The sequence below is a fragment of the Lipophrys pholis genome (genome assembly GCF_963383615.2).
Source record: "Lipophrys pholis genome assembly, chromosome: 18".
In the NCBI taxonomy this organism is placed as follows: domain Eukaryota; kingdom Metazoa; phylum Chordata; class Actinopteri; order Blenniiformes; family Blenniidae; genus Lipophrys; species Lipophrys pholis.
In genome coordinates, this window is record NC_137646.1 from 16,520,833 (window position 1) to 16,547,290 (window position 26,458).

General features: G+C 43.5%; 1 protein-coding gene across 1 annotated transcript; it reads right to left on the reverse strand.

Annotated features, from left to right (window-relative positions):
* Positions 1-12,745: 12,745 nt before the first annotated feature.
* Positions 12,746-25,770, reverse strand: supt16h (SPT16 homolog, facilitates chromatin remodeling subunit). Its single transcript, XM_080485809.1, has 24 exons — positions 25,357-25,770; positions 23,793-23,885; positions 22,857-23,027; positions 22,618-22,770; positions 22,370-22,516; positions 21,739-21,890; positions 21,116-21,288; positions 20,864-20,954; positions 20,481-20,554; positions 20,253-20,365; positions 19,896-19,961; positions 18,593-18,691; positions 18,057-18,172; positions 17,176-17,329; positions 16,329-16,456; positions 15,975-16,237; positions 15,773-15,891; positions 15,059-15,297; positions 14,871-14,946; positions 14,604-14,773; positions 14,385-14,514; positions 14,149-14,275; positions 13,992-14,066; positions 12,746-13,727 (listed from the first exon to the last, which is right to left on the reverse strand). Exons 1-24 carry the CDS (start codon positions 25,420-25,422, stop codon positions 13,627-13,629), a joined length of 3,096 nt encoding a protein of 1,031 aa, XP_080341935.1. The 5' UTR covers positions 25,423-25,770; the 3' UTR covers positions 12,746-13,626.
* Between the last annotated feature and the right edge of the window lie 688 nt (positions 25,771-26,458).

The window sequence follows — 26,458 nt, forward strand, 5'->3', positions numbered from 1 at the left end:
ACCCAGCAGGATTCCGTGAATGGCTTCTTCACTTAACCTGTATGAAAAAACACAAGAATTGAAAGTGTTTTTGTCATTGGTTGCAAAGAAAGACCGTATTTTCTATCATTGTGAAATCCTCGGTTTTGTTTTCCAATCAATGAAGGAACATCCAAATGAGGGAATACCTGTTTGGTTTGTCGGTGAACTCCTGACTCCAATCTTGAAATCAGACACGCCCTCCTCCTTCAGCCTGGACTGTAACTGTAGAAAAAACAAAACATGACGACTTCAAAATCTTTTATACTTTCTACGTGTTGTTTCTCTTGTCTGACTCACCTGCTGCAGGAGTGACTTCCTCTGAGCAGAAAGGCTCGGATCTACTTTGGAGATCAGTGTCAGCTTCATCACAAATCTCTTGATTTTGGAATCTGAGGTCAAAAAACAAAGAGTCGATCAAAGACTTGGTGTAATTCTAAGTTCATATATGCGGCTTTATATGTTACTTCAGCTTTGTTACTATTTCAACAAACTTCATGTTGCTCAGCTACTCACAGTTGTGGCAGACAAAAGGCTTTCTGCTGTCGCAGCTGACATCATCCCAGTGCAGCTGGTCCATTGTGTTGAAGACCCCACACGCCTGAGCGCCTTGGAAATTGTCAGGTTGTCCAAGGATCCAGTCTCTGAAGGAGCTGGGGCTTCCGTCAGACCACCTCCAGGTGTCTCTGAACAGCCCGATCCAGAACCTCATCCCTTTCAAATGGGAAATAATCCGCTGTGTCACAGATTTCACTGTGGCCAGGTCTTTGTGATGCTGCCTGCAGTAGCCCTGAGCAGCTTGCCAGGATTCAGTACTGACATACTCGGTGTATTGCTCATTACCATACTTATCATCTGGAAGGGAAGAAAAAAATTGAGAAATACAATCAATTCCAGAAACCAGCAGAAGGGCTATTTCTTCGCATGTTCACAGATTATCATAAAAATCAAAAAGGAAAACTCGTGCTCAAGGTTTAAACTTACAGTCAAAGCACAGAAAAGGCCTCTGGTTGTTGCACTGGTCCAACTGCCAGAGCACATCCGGTTCCAACCACACGCAGTCACCGCTTCCCGAGTTCTGGTTGTCCACGTTGTTCAAACCAACGCCCTCCGACCACCCCCACTGATGAAGTCTCCACTTTGTGCAGGCCGCTCCAGTAGCTGCTTTGCTTTCGGCCCACGGTTTCCTCCAGGAGCTTCTGCTCTTCCAGGCTGCCGACCGTGGCCAGGTCGACTTCATGCTTCCTGCAGAACCTCTGAGCGTCGTGCCAGGTCAGAGGTTTTTCATAAATGCGGTACATGCGATGCACTGCAGATATCATTTGGGTGGGTGTGTGGGAGGGGTTCAAAAGGACATCTCTGTGCATTTATATCGTAACAGGGTTCATGCAAAACAAGTTACATTTGACGGCTGTTTGGAGATGAAAATTGTATATTACTTCCTTTAATACAATACATTATTCTCTACAAAGCAATAAAAAAAAGGGTGTGTGTGTGTGTGTGTGTGTGTGTGTGTGTGTGTGTGTGTGTGTGTGTGTGTGTGTGTGTGTGTGGGTGGGGAGGTGGGGGTGGTGGTTGTGGTGGGTGGGTTGCGTTAAGTGACAGATAACCCTAACGCTATAATAATAATAATATTAATAATAATAATAATAATAATAATAATAATAATAATAATAATAATAATAATAATAATAATAATAATAATAATAATAATGAGGGGGAGGAGTAATAATTGTTCTTACCTGGATGATGGGATCCGATCCAAATCTCTGAAGCTGTGGTCGCAGCCATGAAAAGCATCAAGAAGTGTCGTGCAAAACAATGTATTTTCCACAAACTGGACAAAAATGGATTTTGTTCATTATTTCTCTCTCTTTTTTTTTAAACCTCAGAACTTTGCACTGAGCTGGTTCTAAGTAAGCTATCTCTTGTGAAAGCTAGTTTATTTTGTGAGTTATTACTTAAATCACTGTAACGATAATCATCAATTTAAACATCAAGGATGTGTTGATAAAGCAGTAAAAAAATATATATTAAAAAAGATGCCTTTTAGTGTGAATGCCCACTATTTTTATCTTCTTTTTTTTTTTAAATTCTGGTTTGAAGATTCTTGAGATCAGTTACAAACCTCTAATCTGAAGACCTTTCCTTTTGATTTGCATCTCCTTCATTTCCATGACCTTGTAGATCTTGAGTGGAAGTTAAACCTAAACCTCACTGCAAACCAAATATTCAACATTTGAATATCTTCAAAACATATGGAAGGGGTATACACTACCAGTCACAAGTTGGGATACTACTTCTCATTCAGTGTTTGAAATATATATATATAGGCAAAGTAAAGGGTGTCTATTTTGAAAAATGACAAATTAAGTCAGCTTCAAAAGTGCTTAAACTGACCTTCCTGTTTTGACGACCTACCTGATAGATTGAACAATTTAATGAAATATGGAAATGGGTTCATCACAAGTTTTCCATCTGTACTTTAATAAACATATCATATTAAATATATGAATAAAGTGAAAGACTTACCTGGCATAATGCACAACGCTTGCAGAGGCTTCCCCCCGTGAAGCTCTTCACCGTCTCCAACAGAAGAATAAAGAAAATGTTCTTGATGCGGATAACTTGGCAAATGGTCATTCAAATGTGAGCAAATGTTCATTTTGAGGGTGGAATTATTCAGACGATATGCAAACCCATTATTTATGATTTGGCTTTGAGATGGGTGTCTGCAATATTGATTTGGCTACAGGTGTACCGTAATAGATTTGCAAACTTTGAGGACGCATGAGGCCTGTTTCTGGAGTCCAACGTGACCGCCTATCAGAGGTTACCTTAAATATATAATAGCTGAATCTAAAAAAACCTTCATGAGTCTCATGAAGGACATTATGATTGAAGTTTTGTGTGTGATGCTTTAACAAAGACAGCTTCAACTGAATGTTGACGTTCTCACTGTGTCTCTACATGTTCATATCACCGATTATACTGATTATATTATATATATTACATAAATCTTCAATGTGCACTAACCATAGTGTTGCAAATCTCATCTTAACTTAGATGAAGTGGGTATAGAAGATAAATGGGTGGATAAAAAGTGCATTCATGCTGCTGTCTTTACTCACACGAGCCTGGTTATTTTCACTTTTTCTGCAATAAATGTCAATTGTTACTCGGTGCGTCAGGCACCTACGACTTTCCCCAGTGGGACATTCCGAGTTCGACAGCGTTCCGAGAGGAGGCTTTCCCAACCTTCACTCGAGAAAACACCAAATATTCTAAAGGGATTGAAATGGTGTTGTATCAAGAATTCACAGCAGTGATTGACGACAAAGAGCCTGGAGACTTCTTCAATGTTTATTCTCATTTCAATATTCTCACAAGTCTAAAATCAAGCGATTCCAGAGTGACTCTGAAATTTCTATTTATTTTTTCATAACAATGTGCAAACCTCAACAGGACCAAGAGGTAAATCCTCCAACTTGGGATGGGCCAGAACAAGAAAAACTGTGACGTTATCTCATACTTGTGTGAGCCGGACCATCCTCGCCCCTTTTAATGTGACGTCATCTTTTTCTACACACTACAACTTATATTTTCAATCCCGTTTAACATTTTTTTGTCGTATTTCCCCCTTTAATTGCAACATATTACACACAAAAACTGCTCACGGTGAATTCAAAAGCCACACTTAATGCCTAAGATAAGATGCATAACACAGCATATTTGTAATAAAATAAAAATGACGAAATAACTACGATTTTTTTTTTTTTTTTTTGGATGAAACCGACAACTTTCGTCCCCGTCAGACAAACATTCATCAGTTTACATGAAGATTTCTGTGCACAGTTCATGAACACCGTGCTGATGACACTGCAGCTTGATAAAGTCTTCAGGTGATCAGTTGTCGATATGAAAGTCAACAATTAGCATCCTGTGAAAAGAAAAGAAACATGTCTTTAGTGAAATGTGTAAACAAATCACCAGAAAATGGAGTTTCATGATTGCTTTCCAGCATAATGTCACACGTTTCTGCTGTTTTTATGCACTTAGTTAGTTTCAGTATGCTGGGATGGTGATTTTCAAATCAAATATAGCCCTACAAATACATTTTTGTTAAATCCCAAAGTTCTGATCTACAGGTTTTCTCACCAAATATCAAGCTGCTATCACTTTCTCAAATGACACGGCTCTTGTGCCGAGTGCATTCCCATTACTCATTGCCACCAATTGGCCATGTCTGGTGTGAAGTTTGGAATAATAGGAGCAATTATTTGCCAGTAACTGAAGCCAAAACTGTATATTTACTGCGACTTTGCACAGGAGCCAACTTATCCTGGGAACACGTTCTTTTCTGCTCCTGACATCTGCAGAACAGCTGCAAACTTACCATGTCGCCTCTTTAATGTATTATTGTTTTCTGCTTCTTCTGGATTTGAGGAACTATACCTTTCTTCTTGACGACGGGCTCCTCCACACGGTGAAAGACGACCCCGTGGGCGTCTTTTCGCCAGCTGAGCTTGAAATCGGCAATGTTCTGAAGTCTCAGGTGTGTGTCCAGCTGTAAAAAAAACAAAAAGTCTGTAAAACATTATCTACCTACTATACACTGTACCTATGAACCTTACTTACTACAGTACATAATGATTCATCTTTCGGTGTGGTTCACTTTCTCACGACGCTTAAAAAGTTTGCCAAACCACCATGATGTCGGCTGTAACCTTACTCTGACTGAAGCGGGCAGAGAGGATTGATGGACTGATGAACCACAAAGGTTGACTTTATTCTGTATTTTCTTTTTTTTTTTTCAAATGCAAATTTACAGTATCAACTTTACTTTCTCACCTTCAGTAGGAGTGTGTTATTTACTGTGGTGTTGGTCAGAGCCATGCCTGAGTCCATCGTAATCCTTACGACCACCTTCTTCACTTTGAGAGCTGCAGATACACAAAACACGGAATCGCTGAACTCGAACTAAATGCTTCTGTGAACATGTCCGGTGAATTAACTTATCAGCTTTACATTTGAGGAACTCACCGCCCTGACAGATGAACATGGACTTCTGCGCACACTGAGACTGAATCCAGCCCCCTTGCTGCGCCGCTGAAGCTGAAACGCAGCTTCCCGAAGAACCGGAGCCTTTGAGCCAATACCTAAAGGAGGTTTCTGTCCCGTCCGACCACATCCAGCTGTCCCTAAACAGGCCGATCCACACTTCTTTTGGAAGCCAAATTAAACCCGTCCATGATTTAATGAGATTGGCAATCTCTGAATTTTCTGCACCGGTTTCTGTTTTGGCCAGGTCGGTGTGCTTGTCCCTGCACCGCTCAACACTCTCCGCCCAAGTAATTTTATCATCTGAGTAATGAACGAAGTTTTTAGTGCCGTCTCGCTGACCTACAGAGACAAAGAGACATCTTAGTACAAGATAACACCAATGCTCAGTTGGGAAAGTTAGGAAACTCAATGTTATTAATATGGAATAAACGTGTGCATGATTTATTTATTTTTTATATCACAGTGAAGATTTCAATGTATTTTTGTGCATCTATTTACTTACGGTCATAACAAACATACTCCCGTTTTGTTTCACAATCCAAGTCGTTCCACTCAGTGTTTTGAGACATCTCGGTACACCCCTCATGCCCGGCATCATTGTTTGGCTCTCCGTCTGCCCACTTGGTGAAGGTCGCACTGCCACTACCGTCAGACCACCTCCATCGGGCCGTGCTTCCTTTACGGAGCCCGATCCAGGCGTACGTGACATCAAGTGTGTTGTCCAGCTTGTTTTTGTCGTCCATGTTGCTCACGGTGGCCAAGTCACTGTGCTTCACTCTGCAGAACTGCTGAGCTTCATACCAGGTCATGGACAGACGGATGAGGTGGTACTGCTGAGGGGCTGAGGGGGAAGGGTCACGTCACAAAACAGGGAAATGAAGGTGTGTTAGAGGACAAGAAGGATGGGAGGAAGGAAGGAAGGAAGGAAGGAAGGAAGGAAGGAAGGAAGGAAGGAAGGAAGGAAGGAAGGAAGGAAGGAAGGAAGGAAGGAAGGAAGGAAGGAAGGAAGGAAGGAAGGAAGGAAGGAAGGAAGGAAGGAAGGAAAGACAGACTGACGGTTAGATGGACGGTGGAGGGAGGGAGGGAAAGAAGGACAGACGGTCGGATGGAAGGAAGGAAGGAAGGAAGGAAGGATAAAGGAAGGAGGGATGGCTGGTGGAAGGAAGGAAGGCTGGGTGAAGGAAGGAAGGAAGAAAGGAAAGAAGGATGGCTGGGTGAATGAAGGAAGGAAAGAAGGAGGCTGGAGGGAAGGAAGAAAGGAAAGACACTCAGACGGTTGGACGGATGGGGGGCGGGAGGGAGGGAAAGAAGGACGCACAGACGGACGGTCGGAAGGAAGGAAGGAAGGAAGGAAGGAAGGAAGGAAGGAAGGAAGGAAGGAAGGAAGGAAGGAAGGAAGGAAGGAAGGAAAGACAGACTGACGGTTAGATGGACGGTGGAGGGAGGGAGGGAAAGAAGGACAGACGGTCGGATGGAAGGAAGGAAGGAAGGAAGGAAGGATAAAGGAAGGAGGGATGGCTGGTGGAAGGAAGGAAGGCTGGGTGAAGGAAGGAAGGAAGAAAGGAAAGAAGGATGGCTGGGTGAATGAAGGAAGGAAAGAAGGAGGCTGGAGGGAAGGAAGAAAGGAAAGACACTCAGACGGTTGGACGGATGGGGGGCGGGAGGGAGGGAAAGAAGGACGCACAGACGGACGGTCGGAAGGAAGGCAGGAAGGAAGGAAGGAAGGAAGGAAGGAAGGAAGGAAGGAAGGAAGGAAGGAGGGAAAGATGGCTGGGTGAAGGACGGAAGGAAGGAAGAAAGAGAGGGAGGGAGGGGCGGACTAAGGAAGGAACAAACACACAAACAAACAAACAAACAAAGGTATCTATACACACACACATAAACATGTACTTACTTGGCCGAGTGCTGACGCTCTGCAGCCAAAGCAGAATCCCTGTAATAATCAATATAATCACTCTTTATTTCCCAACAGCCAATAAAGACAAAGGTCTAAACGTGAGGCTCTTACGTACCAATAAGGGGAAGGGCACTTTGTAGCCGGAACATTTACCTCTGAATCACCGGCAGGAAGCAAGAAGAAGAAATAAAAATGCTCATGCTCCATAATGAAAGATGCTGAAACTATCACCAGGTCACTTATTGCATGTTGTTCTTTTGAACGCCCGGTTAAGTATTTAGGGCCAATAAATCCAAATCTTACCTCTTCTCGTCACGTTTCTCCGGGTCCACCTCCGCCTGAGAGCCTCGAACAAGTCAGGAGCTTTCATGGAAATGTTTTGTCACCTTTTCACGGGTATACATGCAAACGCTGCGACAGCAGGGAGGCTCGAGAACAAGCAGATTTGGTTGCCAGTGGCGCATTGCCGTCACGTAGCTCAACAAGCTCATTTGGTTTCCTACTCCTTTGTGTTCTTATCGCGTGTTCATCCACGTTAATGCCATCAAAGAAAACTCTTCTTGAAACCCACGATGCAGCTTTTCACACAAATGTAGGATTTTTAGTTGTTTTATCATTTGGTGGGAAACGATTCATGTCGACGTCAATCATGGTCTGAAACCTCTAAAATAAGCTATAAAGGTGTTGTTGTTTTTTTTAACCTATTAAAATACAGATGAACAAGTGCAATTATTTAGGAATCATCCGACAAGGAAATAGCTGTGAAAGATAAACAAATAAGTAAATCGGCACAAACAAGTTTTAATGGACGCTGGTTCAACAAGCAAGAGACAGAAAACAAATGTGTTTTGAGGATTTATTTGAATCAGTGTTTAATGGTTAGAAAACAAAACAAAGAAGCATAAAAAAGTAGATGTTCATTTTCACAAAATCTCTGTTTGGAGTGCGAAATGAAACTTGTGTACCTGTTGGACCGGTGTGCGGTGGATCTCTAGTTAAGCTGTGCCACTGAGGGAAACGAGTTGACTTTGGTCGTCAAGGTTTACGTTCATTTTCACATTAACACATCAAGATATGCAATCCTGCCAAAGCTGCCACTGGTAAAAAATATCTAAACGCTGAAAAAGTGTAATTATTGATTTTCATTGTGCAGAGGCATCATTCACAACAAATGTAAATACACTTTCACACAATCTAAGTCCAACATATTCTGTCCCCGTGAGTGGCTGTTGTGGGATTATCAGTGGTGGCGATTGCAGCCGCGGCAGATGTTGCACATCATCATTTCGATCCGGTTTTACATGAACAGAGCAGCAGCTGCAGGTTTCATGAAAAACTCTGTGGGACATTCAAGGCAATTTTTTTGGGCAGATTTGTAAGGCAATGAAGAGAAAAAGGACAATGAAGGATGGAGTTTGATTAACTCGTCAGTGTTCATGGTGCAAATTTGTGCCAATTTTCACAATAAAATTTGGATTTTAAGTAGAAAATCCTGAATTTTCGACGCCATTGCCATGTTGCCACTGTGGTGGAGGTTGTTGCCCCTGTGGTGGAGGTTGTTGCCCCTGTGGTGGAGGTTGCTGCCACTGTGGTGGAGGTTGTTGCCCCTGTGGTGGAGGTTGCTGCCACTGTGGTGGAGGTTGTTGCCCCTGTGGTGGAGGTTGCTGCCACTGTGGTGGAGGTTGTTGCCACTGTGGTGGAGGTTGTTGCCACTGTGGTGGAGGTTGCTGCCACTGTGGTGGAGGTTGCTGCCACTGTGGTGGAGGTTGTTGCTCTTGTTCTTGTTCGCCAGAGGACAAACTCAGGATTAGAGAACACAGGACTCCATCCATGATGATGTTGAAGCTTGTGTAAAACAGAGCGTTCACATACGTCGCGAAGTGATCGAGGTTGCCGTCATAACGTATCAAACACTCAAGAACAAAACTGGGGAAAAAGATGACCCAAAAAGTGATCATGGCAACCAACACGATGAGCTTCTTCTGCTTGGCAAAGGAGGGCGTTGCGACTGGCGTTAGAGACTTAATGACGATCGTCAAAGCCAGCCCTATGATGACAATAGCCAGAAGGATAAACGCAACGTAGCTGGCGTATACATATGTTGGACTGATAACAACGATCATCAAATAATACGCTGCGAGAAAATAGCGGTGGTGGGTTCCCTGCGTTGGATGACACAGGTGAAAGATGGAACCCACGGCAACCAGGAGGTGGAGAATGATTCCATAACTTCGGGAGATGTAAAATACATTGGACGCGACGGTGCAGATGTCTCCACTCTGACAATACCAAAGCATCGCACTCCCCAAGACGATTGACGTGATGCCGTTGAAAAGACCCACGATGAGCAGGGTGGCGAGAGCTCTGTAGACGGTGTGGATGCCGCAGAGGTCGCTTTGCAGGGGAGACCTCAGGCATTTCTCCTTGAAGTCCCTGCGTCCTCTCGGCTGGGATTTGAAGGCCACGATCCAAGACTTAAGGCCGCCCAGGGGGAGGGCGATCAGAAATCCTCCAATCAGTGACAGGTTTAAATAAAGTATTCCGGTCTGGTCTGAGGATCTGAGGAGGAGGTTTTCGCTCACATCCATGGTGTTGATGTTTCAATCAGCCGCCTGTCCTGCCGGAGAAGAAAGGAAATAAATTCCCTTATGTGTTGATCTGTACAGAGAAACGCCATCAGTACAAAGGTTCAAATAAATTGGACCGATTTCATGTGAAAAACTGATTTAAAAATCTTTTTGCTCAAAGTGCAAAGTGATGTAAAACATCAAAACAACAAAGTTTTTGAGTTTTTAACTCCGATTAATGTAAACAGTGTGTGCTTATATCTAAAATACACACACAAACTGCTGGTCAAAAGTTTTAGTACACCCCTATTGTTCCAGTTATTTATTGCAATTCAAGTCGTTCATATCCAGTAAACAACACAGAAAAAGTCTGAGACCTCTGAGATGGAAAATAGGAGTGGCGCTCATATTTCTGTTCAGCGTGAGCTTGAAATGGCGCAAAAGTGGATCGTGAACTCGCAGAAAAAAAAAAGTTCAAAACCGAAAAACGATTTCACAAAAGGGCTCTTTTCAGTTAAAGCAGAAATGTGTTAACAACTTTAAACTGCTGAAAGTTGCTGCGGCTAATTCCTACAGGTGTTCCAACTTTTCCGGATTAATTACAGCCACCTCTGTCTACTTAAAACTGCAGGAAGCTATGTGTCGCTATAAAAATAGCGAGAAAAAGGCAAATAAACCCTTTTTTTGTAAATTAACAGCAAAGGAAACTCTGTGTTCATTTCTAAAAGAAGGAACAAGACTCACTTGTTGAAGAGAGCGATGATCTTATGAGGAAAGCTCTGAAGTGATGGACTTTGTCTCCTTTGTCACGCTGCGGAGTACCTTGCGAAAACTTTAGGGTTTGTCATTTCCTCTTCTTTATATCCTCACACAGACATCACCCACATACCAGGTGATCCCACTGAGCAAATAAATAACTATGAGACCGTCTGGAGCAGAACCACAAACACAGCAGGTGAAAAAACAAAAAGCAAACAAAAGAAAACCAACATTTCGAGTAAAGAAAGGAACCAATTTGAAACTGGGAACCTGAAAATTGAGTTTATTGACTTTACTGGCATTGTGTATTGTCAACGGTCCACGTCGTATAATTCATGCGAGGCCATTAACTTCCATCCAGAGCAATTCAAGTTCAGCGTCATCGGCCTCTCGCTTCAAAAGTTCTGATTCAAGAACATTTCTGTCTGAACGTTGGCTGTTGTTACCTTATGTTGTTTTCATCTGCTCGTATTTATTTATTGGTTTGGACGTATGTATGTATTTTGCCAACTTTTCACAAAAACTATTCACCTGAATTGCATGAAATTTTCATGGAAGATTTCTCATCATCCAAGGACCAATCAAAACGGTTTCGGGACATTGACGGCTAAACATTTCCAAATAAATCACCAAAAAAAACAGTGAAATAATGTCCCATACAAAGCGGATGAGAGGCACCTCATGGAGATCAGAGATCAGTGTCTGTTGCCATGGAGACGCTCCCTGCTCATCGATAAAAAATTTGGTGTTGAAAAGAAGCAGGAGCCTGAAAAACAATCTGTCTGGACCACAAGCCAATCACATGAGTAGCACTTTTGTTGGGTGTTTTATTGTGAAAATCTGCTGACATGTCAGGAATAAACCTGGATTATTTATTTTATACTTTTACCATCTTCATGTGACTTTATTGGTTTTTATATCCTGTGACGGTTACATAAGCAGCAGCTCAATGCTCCCAGGATGAAAGATTAACCATGAATAAAATGGGTTAAATGCAGAGAAATCATTTCCCCCAAGCTGCAATTGGTTTTAAATTCTTCAAATGTGGAGAAATGATTTGTTCCTAAAATATAAAAAAAAAAAAACTGAGTTAGTTTATTTTCTGTCTCAATATTTTGCTAAAAGCATTCAGAATATCTTCATACCTTTCTTTACATAAAAACCCAGTGAACTAAGCGCCTTCAGAAGTCCAGCGGTGTGCAATCTCAGTATAAATCCAGCTCTCCTGTGAAGGCCTCAGATGATCATCAGAAAATCGGTCAGATAAGGACAAAATTGAAAAATTTGGACAAAAAGCAAAACGCTGTGAGTGGCAGAAAACAAGCACCTCGCATCATCCTGAACTCCCCATCCCCACTGTGAAGCATGGTGGTGGTAGCATCATGCTGCAGGGATGCTTTTCTTCAGGCCAGACAGGAGGGTACATCTTTTTTTGACAACGGGTTCCACAGCGATTCAATTCTAAAATAGCTTTGAGGCACGGATGGCCAGGACCAGCATTTTGCTGAAAATAAAGTCTTCTGTGGTTTTGGTGTATTTCAATGGCAGTTACAGTGCCACCTAAAGGCCCGGCATATGTAACTACAAGGTTATGAGCAATGTGGACTACATTTCACTTAATTTATTTTTTTTTTTTCAGAATGAAGCCAAAAATATTGTTTTGGTTCCTCTGGACAGGGCCTTAGAGGAAAACTGGGGTGGAGGTTCCACCTTCCAGCCTTACAACCACCCGAAATATCCAGCCAAAGCTACAATGGGAAAGTTTCAAAGCATGTTCTTGTGTTAGAATGGACAAGTCAAAGCTCAGACCTTCATCCAAATGGAAAATCACTGTTCAGACACTCTCCATCCAACCTGACTGAGCTTCAGCTGTTATACAAAGACCGAGCAAATATTTCAGTTTGTAGATGTGTAAAGCTGGTCCAAAGAAAAAAGACTTGCAGCTGTGATTGCAGGTAAAGGTGGCTTTACAAAGTATTGAGTCGAGGGGGGTGAATACCTTGCGTGTTACAATTTGTGGTTTATTTGTAATAAATTAAAAAAAAAAAAGTCATGTATTCTTTTTTCCACTTCACAATTATGCAGCATGTCGTGTTGGTCTGTCAAAAAGAATCCCAATAAAATACAAGGAGCATCAATACCTTTGCAAGCCACTGGAAATCTGTCAAAGGGCACTTTAAAGTCTTCCTAAAACCACTTTTTCCCGACTTTGAAGTATTTCCTCAAATGTTTTCAGCTTCGAATTTTTGTCTGAATTAAAAAAAAAAACCAAAAAAACAACAACTTGTGGTTATTAAAGCAAACATTGATGCTTAAACAAAACCAAATTTAAAAAAATTTGATTTAAGTCTTTCTGTGACCATTTCAACTGTAAAAACACTACAAAAAAAGAAAAACTACAAAAGATTTCAGGAATATGAAAGAGTAAAAACAGCCCACTGAAAACAAACTACAGCTCCTTTTAATTTTATTACAAAAACAAAAACAAGGATTTTCAGAATTAACAGTACAACATCATACCTACTCAGAATGAACATTAAAAAAAGGAACAGAGGACAAGTGCGAGGAGGAGGAGGAGGATAGTTGTGTGTGTGTGTGTGTGTATGCATAAGTTTACAAATCCCATTTAAAAAAAGAAATGATCAGAAAAATGTGCATCTGTCCCTCCCATCCCCAACAACTCTTGAAAGGAAGAAAAAGTTTCAGTTGTTTACCACAATTTAACAAACACAAAAGAAAACAAAGACGAGGGAAGTGGAGAGTGGATGGGGGGGTGAGGAGGAGGAGGAGGAGGGGGTGATCATAAACCTTCTATATAAAACACTTGGCAAGCGAGATGTCAAGTCTTGTCTTTATTTTCTCAGTTAAGAAATGTGTTTTTTTGTTTTGTTTTTATAACCGAAAATAAACCGGCTGCAATAAAAACCCATTTGAGCGAATACACACACACATACACACACACACACACACACACACACACACACACACACTCGGGACCCTGATAGATGGATGAATGGATGGATGAATGAAATGAGGTGACGAGGGAGGGGCCAGAATGAAGCTAATAAACAGTGAGAACATCCTGCTGGTTCATGACACGCTGATGAGCAACATAAAAAAGGGGTTTTCTACGACTATTTACACATTGTGTGTGTGTGTGTGCGCGTGTGTGTGTGTGTGTGTGTGTGCGTGTGTGATGTGAGCGTCAAATAAGCCAGTTGATGAGGTCGGTTGGAGGGGGAACAGAGGGGGAGATCGAAGGTCAACTAGGTTTGGCAGTATGAGTGGGGGTGGGGTGGGGTGGGGGGTTGGGGGCGGGACTTAGTGTCGCCGCTTCTTCTTGGGGGGCGGCGGGGCTGGCGGCCGGATCTTCCTCTTCTTGTTGGAGGGGTCTTCGTCCTCGTAGTGGCTCTCTCTGTCAGCTAGGGGGCAGCAGAGCAAAGTGTGTCAGAAAACCTTTTTTCAGAAGTTGCTCCAGAACACAGCAACACGTTGAGATGGGGAATCAAACCACGGAACTGAAAGATGACCCGCTCTACCCACTGAGCCACGGGCATCCCAGAGTCCCACAGGAATCCATCACCACCACATCAAACCAGAATATCAACTTTAATAGCTGAATGCAAAGTGTTTGGTGACGCCATGCAGCAAACAGGAAATGACAAAGAAACTGTGCAGGACCAAACCTTTTCTGGCCTCTTCCTCGAGCTCGTCCCAGTCTTTACCGCTCTCCTCCCCGCTGCCGATTGACGCACTGTAATCTGCAGACAGAACCACGGAGGCTTCAGCACAGACGCGCTTTTCTTTGACTCACGCACACAGAGAAGATCGTCACAGTCCTACCTGAGTCTTCAGTTTCTGAGCTGTAATCTTCATCACTGTCCTCCTCTTCCTCCTCCTCTTCGTCTGCAGACGGGTTGAAAGTCTCGTCCTCCATTTCGGACTCGGAATCTTCCTCTGCCCCGCTTCCCTTTAGCACAAACGAGACACAGAGTTTAAATTGGAGGTCTTAAGAGGACCACACGAGGAAACAAAGACAAAAAGGTTCAGTGTCAAGAATCCCCCGTGCCCGAACCCACCTCGCTCTCAGGGTCCAGGAACGACCAGCCGCCCTGCTCAAAGAAGCCCTCTGGATCGTCAACGATGGTTTTCATGATCTTGGTCCAGTTCAGAGACTGGACTCCCTCTGTGTACTTGATGTCGCACGAGCTGGGGAAGAAGCACAAAAACATCTCCATGAGGACAAAAAGCTGGGACTTTGAAAAAGAGCAATTAAGCAAATCTCTCCTCTGTCTTACTTGAGCCACTCCTTGATGGGGTCAAGGGAGTTAACCGGCACGGCGTTGATCATAGTGACCTTTTTGCTGTAGTCCTTGTAAACAATGACTACGTCGAAGTTCTTCAGGTGGAACTGCACACGCTCGAAGTGGACCAACTCCACCTCGTCCAGAGTCACCACGAACGGCGGCTACAGAGGAATACAGTCAAGTTTAGTTGTTTTTTTTTTAAGATATATTATTTCCTCTGCGATCATATAAAAAACAACAGGTAATGAGCTCACTCACCCACTCAGTAACATTGACCAGCGAGCTGGATGTGGGCTGTAGTAAGCAAGTACTCCTGTAGGGGGCTCCCTGGAACCTGGAAAAAAAATTAATAAAAAGGTTGAACTTGTCAGCTTGATCCAGTTTTTTTTTAATCTTAATGAACTTTTCTCCCGCCGCTCAAAGCGTGACCGCCCGGAATCACGTACCCCAGGTCTCTGAACGGCACCTCGAACTCCAGCTCCTCTCTGGTGAGCGCCTCCACCTTGTCGGTGAAGTTCTTGAAGGCGGACTTGAGCTTGTGCCTCATCTCGCGCTCCATCTGCTCGGCGTACAGGTCGTCTCGGTCGTGCATGTGCTGGTGTTTGCCCAGATCTGTGGTGATCTCTCCAACCTCCGTGTAGAACTGGACGTCGGTGTGGCGCCTCTTACCGAACATGATGGCGTTCTGGAAGAAAAGGAAAATAGCTCAATAACTATGACAATTTTGCAGATGGTATGAAGGTCCGATAGCTTCTAACAAGACGCTTGTTTTCACATGTTGTGCGTACACAGTCCAGTAGGAACTCCAAATTGTCCCGAGTGTATTTTCTCTAATATGGACGAGAGGCATGTCCACATTCTACTCCTGTCTTCCCAGATAAGCTGGGATGAGTTAGAAAACAGTTTAAGTTGCTCTTTAGTTAAATAAAAATTGGTTTTCAATATTTTATTTTAATATCACAGCAGCAGGAAACTTTTTTCCAGCATGATTTTATTAATCTTTGTGAAAAAATCAAGATAAAAACAATCAGTATGACACAACAGTGATGACACAGTATTTCAAATTAAAAGCAGCCTTGCTTTATAATACCAACCTGTAAATATCATCTTATTGGGGGCTCATCTTTCAGCGACGTGACTTTTTCACAAGATGACTGTACCTTGAGGTGGAAGTGGAGAACGATGATCATTTCGCCGTCGCATGGCTGGAAGATGGCGTGTTTGATGTTGTTATAGAGGATGTCCACTTTATCCCCGCGGACCGAGGTGAAGCGGAAACCTGAGGGCAGAGCAGAAGCACACGGTCAGGGTTTTGAGCCTCGCCGCCGCCGCCTCCACCAGGACGTCTTCCCGCCGCCTCACCGTTCGTGTGCGCCTCCAGCGAGCCCTGCATCCTCTTCTGGGCGATGTTGGGCCGGATGTAGAGGTCCTTGAGTTTGGGGTTGCTGCGGTTGAGGTTGATGACCAGCGAGTCCTGCTTCACGATGCCCTCCTTCTCCTTCTCCTCGGCCTCTCGCGTCTTGTAGCGCTTCTGCACCTCCTTGATGATGCGGAAAGCGTTCTGCAGGTTGGTGGAGGGCACAGACGTGTCGCCGGGGGTTTTCAGGTTTGACGCCCTGTACGTGCTGAGGAGAGGTAAACAAAGATTCGTTCAAGTTCACACTGTAAAAATAATCCCAAATGAGACACCGCTGGAAAAAACACACAAACACTCACATTTCTTTGACAAACGTGGCGTCAGGGTTGGGGAAGATGTTTCCTTCCTGGCGTCCCAGAGAGCTGCCGGGCACGTAGAAGTTGATCCTCAGGTAGGTGTAGTCTCCTTCTACAGACATACTGATGTTCTACAACAGTTGGGGGGGGGGACGGACGGACGGACAAATAAGTCAACAAAGAAATTCAAATGATCCTCAGACAGATGTTACTGCAGCCCCCACTGGTCACCAGTGGCGTAAAAGTTACTTCTGTACTTTGCTAGTTGCTGCTGCTGCTAAAAAAAAAAAAAAGCGAGTACTCAAATACTGACTCATGAATCATTAGGCAGGTCTTAATAAATAAAAGTTATTGTTTCACAAATGACAGAAAAACTGAAAATGGGCTTTTATTTCCAAAATAGGAAAGTCAATTGGGAAAAATAAAGACTTGAAGTGACGCAGATCCAAAACAGCTCGTCTTAACATTAAGCACAGTTTGATTATTCTAGTATTGCTGCGACAGAGAGAAACATTACGGTTTATAACAATGGGACATCCTTCATGTGGTCATCAGGAGGATTGAGTTCAGACTTGAGGTGCTTCTCCGGTAAACAGGAGCTTAGTGTTCTAGTAACAGTTAAGAAAACAATTCATTTTATTGATCATTTTAGAGCTGATCCATTAGTGTCGAAGTCGTGGCATTGCTGCATCACTGGGTTTGAAGCACAATAATACTACAGCAGGACAAACAGGAGTCGAGTGAAATGGTAACGGCTTTGAGTCACACCAAGAATGAGCTGACGTTCAACAACTGATTCCGATGAAAGGATTGAGCCCACTGACGAATGTTTGTCGACGGCTCGACGCACCTTGATGGTGGCGATGTGGAACGGCGTGGCGATGCCGAAAACGGGCATGACGACCGTCTCGTACTTCTTGTCGATGAAGATCTTCATCTCCCTGATGTCCTTTTCTCGGGGCATCTGAGACACGTTCTTATAGGACACGTTGGATTTTCTGGCCCTGAGAGGAAAAAGAGAGAGCGGACTCGGTTAACGACCAGGAACTTAATTACAATCTCTGAAGCTGTTCTCACCTAATTAACTCTTCAGGCAGTATTTAAGAAACACAGGTACCCTTTAATCTCACAATCCCAGAAACAACCCCGAGGCCTGAAAACCCATTCATTCTTGTTTCGCTCTCTGGTTCTTTAAATACTGAAGCGTTTCCTTTAAATCTACTTTGTGCAACCGCCCACTGCACGAGAGTTTGATTTAACTTTATTTACTCAATATTCTCGCCATTCTCTCCATTTTCCAGCTTTAATATATGCAGAATTACCAAAACATCAGAAAGGAAATACATTTTCGAATTTAAGTGTTTTATGTCATTCATTCTGATATTGTATTGTTCTGATCCACTTTGTTGGCTTTTAAGAAGTTTTATATTTCTTATTTTAGCCGTTATTCCGTTATTTACATTGTTTCCTCTTCATTTGTGTTGGAGAGTTCAGTTGTCCTTAATTGTCATCTGAACTGTACAAACCAATGTGAAAGTTGCTGATCTGAGTCACTGATTTCTATCTGCACTACTCCAGTTGCAAAAACCGGTGGTCCCATCCATCATCGTTTGCGTGAGGAATCCAATGTCGCCCTCTACTGGACACTGAGGCGACGCACACAATGGATAAATGAGTAGAACACATCTGGGAGGTCAACAGAACACAGACAAATTTTTCTCAGGCACTCACTTCTGGATCTGCTGCTCTCCTTTCTGTTCCGTCAGTCTCCGCTTGGCTTCCTCGTTCAAATTATTGGCCAGCTCCTTCTGGTGAGCCCGCCTCTTCTCCTCCGCCGTCATCTCGTTCTACGGACGTGGTGAAAGAGAGAGACAGCTGAGTGACCACACAGAGATGGGACTATCCTCAAAAACAAAAAAATAGGATGGAAAAAAAACAAAAACACCACAACCATGCAGAAAACAGACGTGTGTTGCAGCTTTAGATGGTAAAAAAGAAAGAAAAAACACGGAATAATAATAAAAAAAACATTAAAAATGACAATTTTCCCCAATCAGTACAGGAGTGTTTCTGTTGGGTTGGTTTTTTTTTTAGTTAGCAGAATAGTTGATGAGATTTTGAGAAAAAAAATGCAGTGGATACTTACCTTCCCAAGTAGCTTTTAGAGTACAAAGACATTCACACTCTTAGTTATGGACACTCTGTCATGTAGGCACAGCAGAAAACACTGATCACCGCTCGCACATTCTCAAACACCCACAACTCACTCGGGTTCGGTCTGCCAGCAGGGCGGCGCTCCGGGCTCCTTTCCCCAGCAGCTCCTCGGCGTCGTCGCCATCCTCCTCCTCGTCATCTTCGTCATCGTTCTAACGTCACAGAGAGACGAGGATCAGTAACGACACGGCTTCGCCTCATTGATTCGCCGAGTCGATCAAAGTATAGTTGTGCTGCGTACAACGCATTCTTTAGTACGCATTTAATAGTTTTATGAGTTTCTACAGAGGTTGAGATCTGGGCTGGTTTCTATCGAGGTGGGCAGGAAACAGCGAGTCAGATCTGGCAACCCTGGAGAAGACGCAGCTTCCCAGCGCCATGTGATAATGGTCACTCTGTAGTCGTCGTTCCAGAGTTTTGTGCTTCGCACTCATCTCACTCTGGCTCGCAAAAAAGTGGAAGGAGGAGGAGCTGCTGAAACAGTCTCAACAGGCAGAAAAGATCCTTGATCACCAAGAAGGACTGGATGGAGAGGAAAGGGAAAACCAAACAGGACATCGAGTTTCTCATCGACCAGATCGTCAACCTGAGTGACCCCGAGTGACCGGGAGAAGGCCCAGATGGAAAAGGCACAAAGAAAGTGCGAGAAGAGGCCGGCAAGAAGCAAGAGAGGACGGAGTGAGGGACTTGAGACAAAGGAGACTGTCCAAACATCCACAGTCGTCTCATTCAGACTAGAAACTGCTCCTTTGTCCTAATTTCTTTAAATGCCTCACAAAAAATAAAATAAAATCAGAACTGTGGGTTTGTGCGGCCTTTTACCTGGGGCCTCATACACAGGCTGCAAGGACACATATTACTGTTAGAAATCCTTTATAAACTGAATTTTGCTTAATGTGGGACCTTTAAAATAATTCAGGACCCCCCCCATCAACTGATAAAAAGTATTCTGACTGTAGAATTTCTTTGGACTTGAAATTGTGACTGGAGGTCTATGATAAGAAAACAAACTCAAAAGTTGTGACTTCAGGGATTGGGGCTTTCACAAATTTCTTTTTGATTCCGACTCGAGGAGGCGGGGCTTTCAGAAGTTCAGGACAGCTCATGCTGCGCAAGCAACACAGAGTGTGACATTAATTTCATCTCCAGACCTATTTGTTTATGGGTCTATGTCGCCGGATTTTCACCCAGGATACTGTATATGGGCCGGCGGGATCAGGACATCACTTTCATAGATGTCAAAGAAACTTCAAACTGGGCTTTGATCGATAACGCCGCAAAGTTAAAATTATTGATTCCATTCTCTAATTATGTGACTTCTTATAAATCCCATGAGGTGATGAGGAGGCCACGTACCTTCAGGAAGATTCCCACGTTTTTTATCTTTTTCTTCACTGGTGTAAGGATTGTAGCGGCTTCCTCCTGTCAAAATGTGAGAAAAAGAAATCCAGAATTAAACTCAGAAAATGCTCAACAGCTTTTAACTGTAGCAGGGATACTGTGAGCAAAATTTGCAATGTTCTGTGGGTTTCTAAAGGAAACAAATGGAACTGCACAGCAAAAACAATTTATGAACAAACTATAAGTGTAATAAGTTGGTACGGACAAAAAATAAATAAATCACATATAGGCTTCATTTTTATTTTTTAAATCACTTGATATTAAAGCAGCGGCATCGTCAGGAGATTGACAGCCGAGTGCAGCGCGGCTCACCTCGTTAATCTGTATCGAGTCGCCGATGAACAAGGCGTACTTCTTCTGCTCGTCTTTCTTTCCTTCTTTATTCACCAGATCAGCAAAACCCAAACTGACGCTGAGCACCATGCCTGTCCCAACACAAACAAGCTTTTATTCATCCAGGATGTGAAGATTCACACATTTAATAAATGTATCGCATCAACCAGTTCCCAGCAGGACGAAACTCTGACGCATGGAACTCACCTTTTTTCAGTTTGTACTGGTTTTTCGCGTTTAAGACCAAGGAGCCTTCTCTGAACTCGATCCCCATCGCAAAGCTGCAAGGAAAATCTGTGTCAGTGGGTGTGTGAGACTTGGAAATACAAAAAAGTAATAAATATAGCATTACAGAAAACTGAAAAACATAAAATATGTTTTTTAAAAATTTATCAAAGAACAAATCTGTTCTGTTATACACTTGTAAAGACATTTTCTTTTCTCTTACAGTCCAAAAACATGCATGCGAGGTTCATCAGTGACTCTAAATTGCCCCTATAGGTGTGAATGTGAGTGTGTGCCCTGTGATGGACTGACAACCTGTCGAAGGTACTGAGGTAAAACTAGAAAGACAACAAAATGTGAATTACCCGAGATTTTTAGTGAGCTTTGTTACGAGATCGGGCTTCTCTTTTTTTACGAACTCCAGAACCGAGTTGTAGGCCTCGCTGATTTTCACACCTGTGGAGGGAAATGATAACTTTAACAAAAAAAAAACTAACATTTTACTTTAACAACGGCAGTTTTTGTGACGACACATAAAAATGTTGATATTCACCTTCCTTTTCATGATAATCAGCGCTACCCGTCCCAACTCCCCCACCCTCACACCTGAAACTCACCGTGTTTGAGCTCCTTGAGCAGCTCCTCCTCCACCTGCAGCAGGAAGTTGTAGTTGTCCTGCATCTCCTGGGTGGGGTCCACCATGAGCGTGCGCACCAGGTTGGAGCAGTACGACTTGTAGCGGATGCCCATGGCGCACGTGATGGCGCCGAAGTGAATGTGGTTCTTGTCGCTAGAAGACAAGAGTCGGAGAAAGATGAGTCAGGTTTCATGGATCCACGGGCCATAGTCTCTTGCATGAGCAAAATAAAAAAACTGCTTTTTTCCTTCTTTTTAAACAAGAAAAATAAATAAAATAAAAAAACTGGGGAAATTACATCAAAAATTGTCATGAGCTGTTACATTAATAATGAGGCCTAAAAAGATAACATAATGAACTACAAAAATAAATGGGCAACTCGCTGCTCGCTGGATTTCAAAGAGGTTTCCCTCCTTTCCTACATTTAGCGGGTGATGTTGCATTTCTAGGCCGCGAGTTTCTCTCGCATGCAGATGAGCCTTGAACGTCCCTCCAAAATGGCCAAAAGCCCGGGCGACCTTCAGACGGCAGCGGGAACCCGGCAGCGGTGAGATTTGGCTGAACCGCACACAAGCGAGACGTGTCGTGACGAGCGGCGCTCACCTCACCACGCTGAACTTGAGGCTGTAGTTCCCTCCGCTCTGGATGATGGGAGGGTAACACATCTCTACCGTGGACGGGTCGGCCCCACCAAGGTACTTCTTCTCCTCGATGGCCTTCTCCACCGACTCCGCCAGCTTGCTGTGACGCACTTTCTGTTAACGAGGACGACAAAGACGTTCATTAGAGATGAGATTTGCTCTAAATTCTCCCCCTAAAAAACAAACAAGAAAAATCGACAGAAACTGGTCAATCGCCCAACAAAATGAACGATTGTTATGATTTTGTTTGCATCTTTTGGTCCCATGCCAACACAATGCAAGTCAGAAAAGAGCGTCGAAAGAAAAGTCGGTCCTTCTCTACGTCGTGCAGACGATAAATGAAGCTGATACGATGCCTTTCGTTTAAAAAGACCAGCATAATATCATACCAAGAAACAACATGAGAAAATGTGTGTACAAGTCAGGACCAACTTCGAAATGAACAAATCAAGTGAAAGTCACAAACCCTGAAACGTCAACAAGTTAAAAGTCCAAAAACTGAGTCAAGGGGGCGGGGCTTAAAGAGATTCTGAAAACCCCAAGGCAGGAGGGTAGACCTCTGGTGACCTATGTAACAACTTCTTCCTCCTCACCTCGTCTGCGTCCACGATCTCCATGACGCGCTCCTTGAAGAACTTTGTGTAAACCTCGCTGGTGATGGCCGCCGCCTTCTTCATCAGGCCGAGCTCGCCGTCCTCCTTCACTGCCATCGTGTAGGCGACCACGGCGCTGATGTCCACCTGCACACGGGACGGGACACGTGTGAGCGCCGCTGGACGAAACAAGCCGCGACCAGCTGCCCGCCGGTGTTAAGATTCAGACACCGAGGACGCCGTCTTACTTTCTCCAGCCCGTCGGCGGTGATCGTGTCGTTCCAGCTCTTCATGTACTCCCCAGGGAATTTGTCCTTGCTGAACACGCCCACCGTCTTGCCCTCTTTGCTGCCTCGGATCGCCTCGATCATCTTGTCAAAGTTTGCCTTGTTGCTTTCATTCTGCAGAAGATGTTGCCAATCTCCTGATTCACGTTTAGAAATGAGCAGATTTGACAGTTGACAGCCGGCGGCAGCCGCCTCTTTACCTTTTCTCTGGTGAGCAGGGTGATGGGCGGCACGCCGTTGGCGTTCTCGTTGCCTTTCGTAATGGCCACCTGCTTGAGGAAGTCCACCTTCTTCTTGCTGGCGAGGAAGATGATTTTTGTCTCGCAGAACACCATGATGGTGTCGGTCAGCTCGTAGCCGAACAACCAGGTCTGAAGAGGAAGATCACAGACGATTTCACCGCTAGAAGATCATTGAGGCCTCGCAGTAACAACTTCTGCTGAAGGTTGTAATACAAAAATAAGTATTTGCCCTTCGACTATATACTTTTGTTGTTACTGCTCCTGTTGTGTTTCTGTAAGCGAGCTTCACCGAGAACTTTACAGACACAGTTTGAATACAAGACAAAACATCGAGTGAAAACCAGAATCTGCAAGAACTTGGGCTTTATTAAACTCAGGAGTCACGTGGAAAACAGCCTGAATCTAGAGGTGGACGATACAACCAGCAGCAGCAACCAACGATATATGAACATGAGACAAAAGAAAGATAAAACTCTGACTGAATGTTTAAACTTGACCTTAAGGAGCAGACAAATACAAGTGTCAGCTTCATGTCAGGACTTTTCAAACACCAAATTACCCTCCTTTTTTTTCCTCCAAGAAAAATACATTTTTAAATATATTTTCTATCCTGCTGCTCGGTGCCAATAAGAGCACAAAGCTGTATTACTGCAGTATTGATCGCTTCGCTCATTAAGTTCAAGTCAAGTTAATGGGAAGAAGATGACGTTAATGTAAAACCAGCAAATACTAGTTGAACTCAAACTAGGAATGTACAATATACATGAACAGTGATAAATTAACCCTTCTCCAGTTTGGTGAAGACAACAATAGGGACGGAGACCGTCGTCGGTCACTAAAGAGTTGCTGCCGAACGAATCTCCATCAGACCGCGCCGACAGCTCGTCATCATACCTGTATGGCGGTGGATTTGGCGTACACGATCTCCTCGTCCACGCCCACAGACACCACGATGGCGTCCACCTTTCCGAACTCATCTTCTGCTTTCTGGAAATCACACAAAGACAAAACAAACAATTAATAGTCATAAGCTACCAAGAAAACATACTTGTATGTTAAAGTAGCATCACGAATACTAAAAAAATAAATAAATAATGAATTTTATTATTTTAACAATTCACAGCAGCAGCAAATATAAACAATGAGTATAAACCTGAACATCATAATATTGTTTATTTGTTTTCAATAGTCAAGAATCTTTTGGTGAATTAAAAAGGATGTGAAAAAAAAATCTAGCCTCCAAAAAGTCATATTGAATGTTGCCTCTAATATCATAATATAGCTAGAATATTAGAAGCAAAGTACTACTGTGATCAAAAAGTATTCTGGAGTGATTGCAGTTTCATTAACATACAAGTTTGTGACTTTACCCAAAGTACGATAAAAACCATGTAACATACTGAGCAAGACCACAATGTAAATATGTGGTTTAATTTGCATTTTAGCAGCAATCAACATTAGTAAACTTGAACACAGTTTACTTTAGTGTAAGAAGTTTATAACTCTAGAAAACAGCCAAATCTAGACATTAATACATAATTACTGCCCAGGGCAATATATTTACATGAATCAGACTGATATTGGGAACTTTTACCACCCTTCACAAACCAAGACAGTACTAGAAGACTCTGAGAATGCCAGTCAAACATTTTAAAGTTACACATTAACAGGAAATAATTCTTACAAAAGAGAAAACTAACTGGGACCTCAGAAAACAGAAACTCGTGTCTTAAAGTGATGCCGAACAAGGGGAAACTAGGTAAAAGCCGGTTAAACGCTTAAAAAGTGTCGATAATGCTGCACAAAGACGCAAAACGTGATTAAAAGTGCAGATAAAGTGATTTCCAGAAAGCTGCTGCACATGTTCTCTGGATGCTGTCCTCACACTCATGCTAATTAGCATGTCGGCTAGCACTAGCACGTAGCCTCAAAGTGCAAACGGACGCGGAGCTGAAACAAGCGGGTCGGTTACGGAAATGTCAAGCACCACTCCGGGAACCATCGACTCCACCCGGTCGCTTTGTGGGCGATTTGGCCATCAAACTGGCCGCGGCGGCTGTTTCGCGTCGCATTCGGCCGCTGGGTTTAGCGCGTTAGCTCCGAGGTAAAGTTCACAGGCTAACGCGGTGAATGGGGACGACTGCTGTGCTAACATGCGGCAGCTAACCCGTTTCTTCCACCAAACATGCTCCAAATGCGGCGATTATTGGCGCTACGTGCGTGCGAATGGAGGTGCGAATGTCGCACGCGGCTCCCTCGTAGTCCGAGAGGGTGAAAACGAAGCTCTCGCGCCGACAAACGCCGCAACACGCTCGGCTCGGTGGAGGAAAAAAAAACCAACCCGCGGCTAAGTTAGCTGGTGGCATCTTCCCCTCCATCTCACTCTCCTCTCGCGCAAGAAACAAGACGGGATGAAAAGAAAAACCAGCACAAGCTGCAAGTCAGCCTCGATTTTCACCTTCCAGTTGCTGTATAATCTCTTGATGCGGCGGTAGTACGCTTCCTTGTCCAGGTTTACCGCCATGGTCTGCGCTCCGCTGCGAACTCCAGCTCCCGGCTTCGCTCCTCAGCAGCAGGCCAGATGATGATGATGATGAAGATGATCGGCGTCAACTCACAACAACGCACTTTCTTTCCCCGCCTGCTGAGATCCAAACGCCGCTATGAAGGGATGCTGCTACCGCCTCCTGCTTCTCCTGCAAAGTCACCACTGACGAGGAAAAAAATATATAAAACCTACGCAACTGGTACAATTAGTAAAATACGCAATATTAAAATATTGAAACGTGATGTAACTCCCTCCGTTTACCACACGCAACACTACTCACACACACCAATCTGTTACAATTACCCCCCCTCCCCTCCTTCCTCCAATTGCCTCTCCCTCCCCCTCCACATCTTCACATATTAGCTTTAAATTATAACAAAACAATGTGAATGTCGCATTTGCTTCCTTACGAGAAGCTTAATATTTTGAATTCTAAATCTGAAAATGCGGTTGTACTTATTTCATCATATTTAATTATCTTTCGTAATCATATTTGACGTTTCGTGGCACATTTTAATGTGATTTTTGACGTTGCGAAACAGCGCCTCCTGTCTACCGAGGACCACGCTGCTTTTTTTCCCGCCATGGCGCCTTTCCCGCCACCGTCATCAAACGTTTCTGACGACGTCAGTCTCGCGAGACCGAACAAACCGGAAGTGGAGCTCGTGTTTTAGGTCTTCCTTTTATTACGAGCCAAATTCGACCGGAGTATTTATATTATCAACTTAATAAATAAACACCATCATTTATTTTCAACTGTACAAATAAAAACGGTTTAAAACCGACATGAAATGTTTAACACCTTAAACTCCAGTTATGTTTCCCCAGGAGACGTTAGTATGCAAAAGAAATTTATCATTTTCAGAAATATATATATATATATGCTTACATTTAATCGTCAGATGATAAAATAACCTAATACACCATGCAGTGGCAAACCCAACAGCCTTTTGTATGTAAGTATTTCCGTTGTATATTTCACAAATTTCCATTTGAATTGACAGTATGCAAG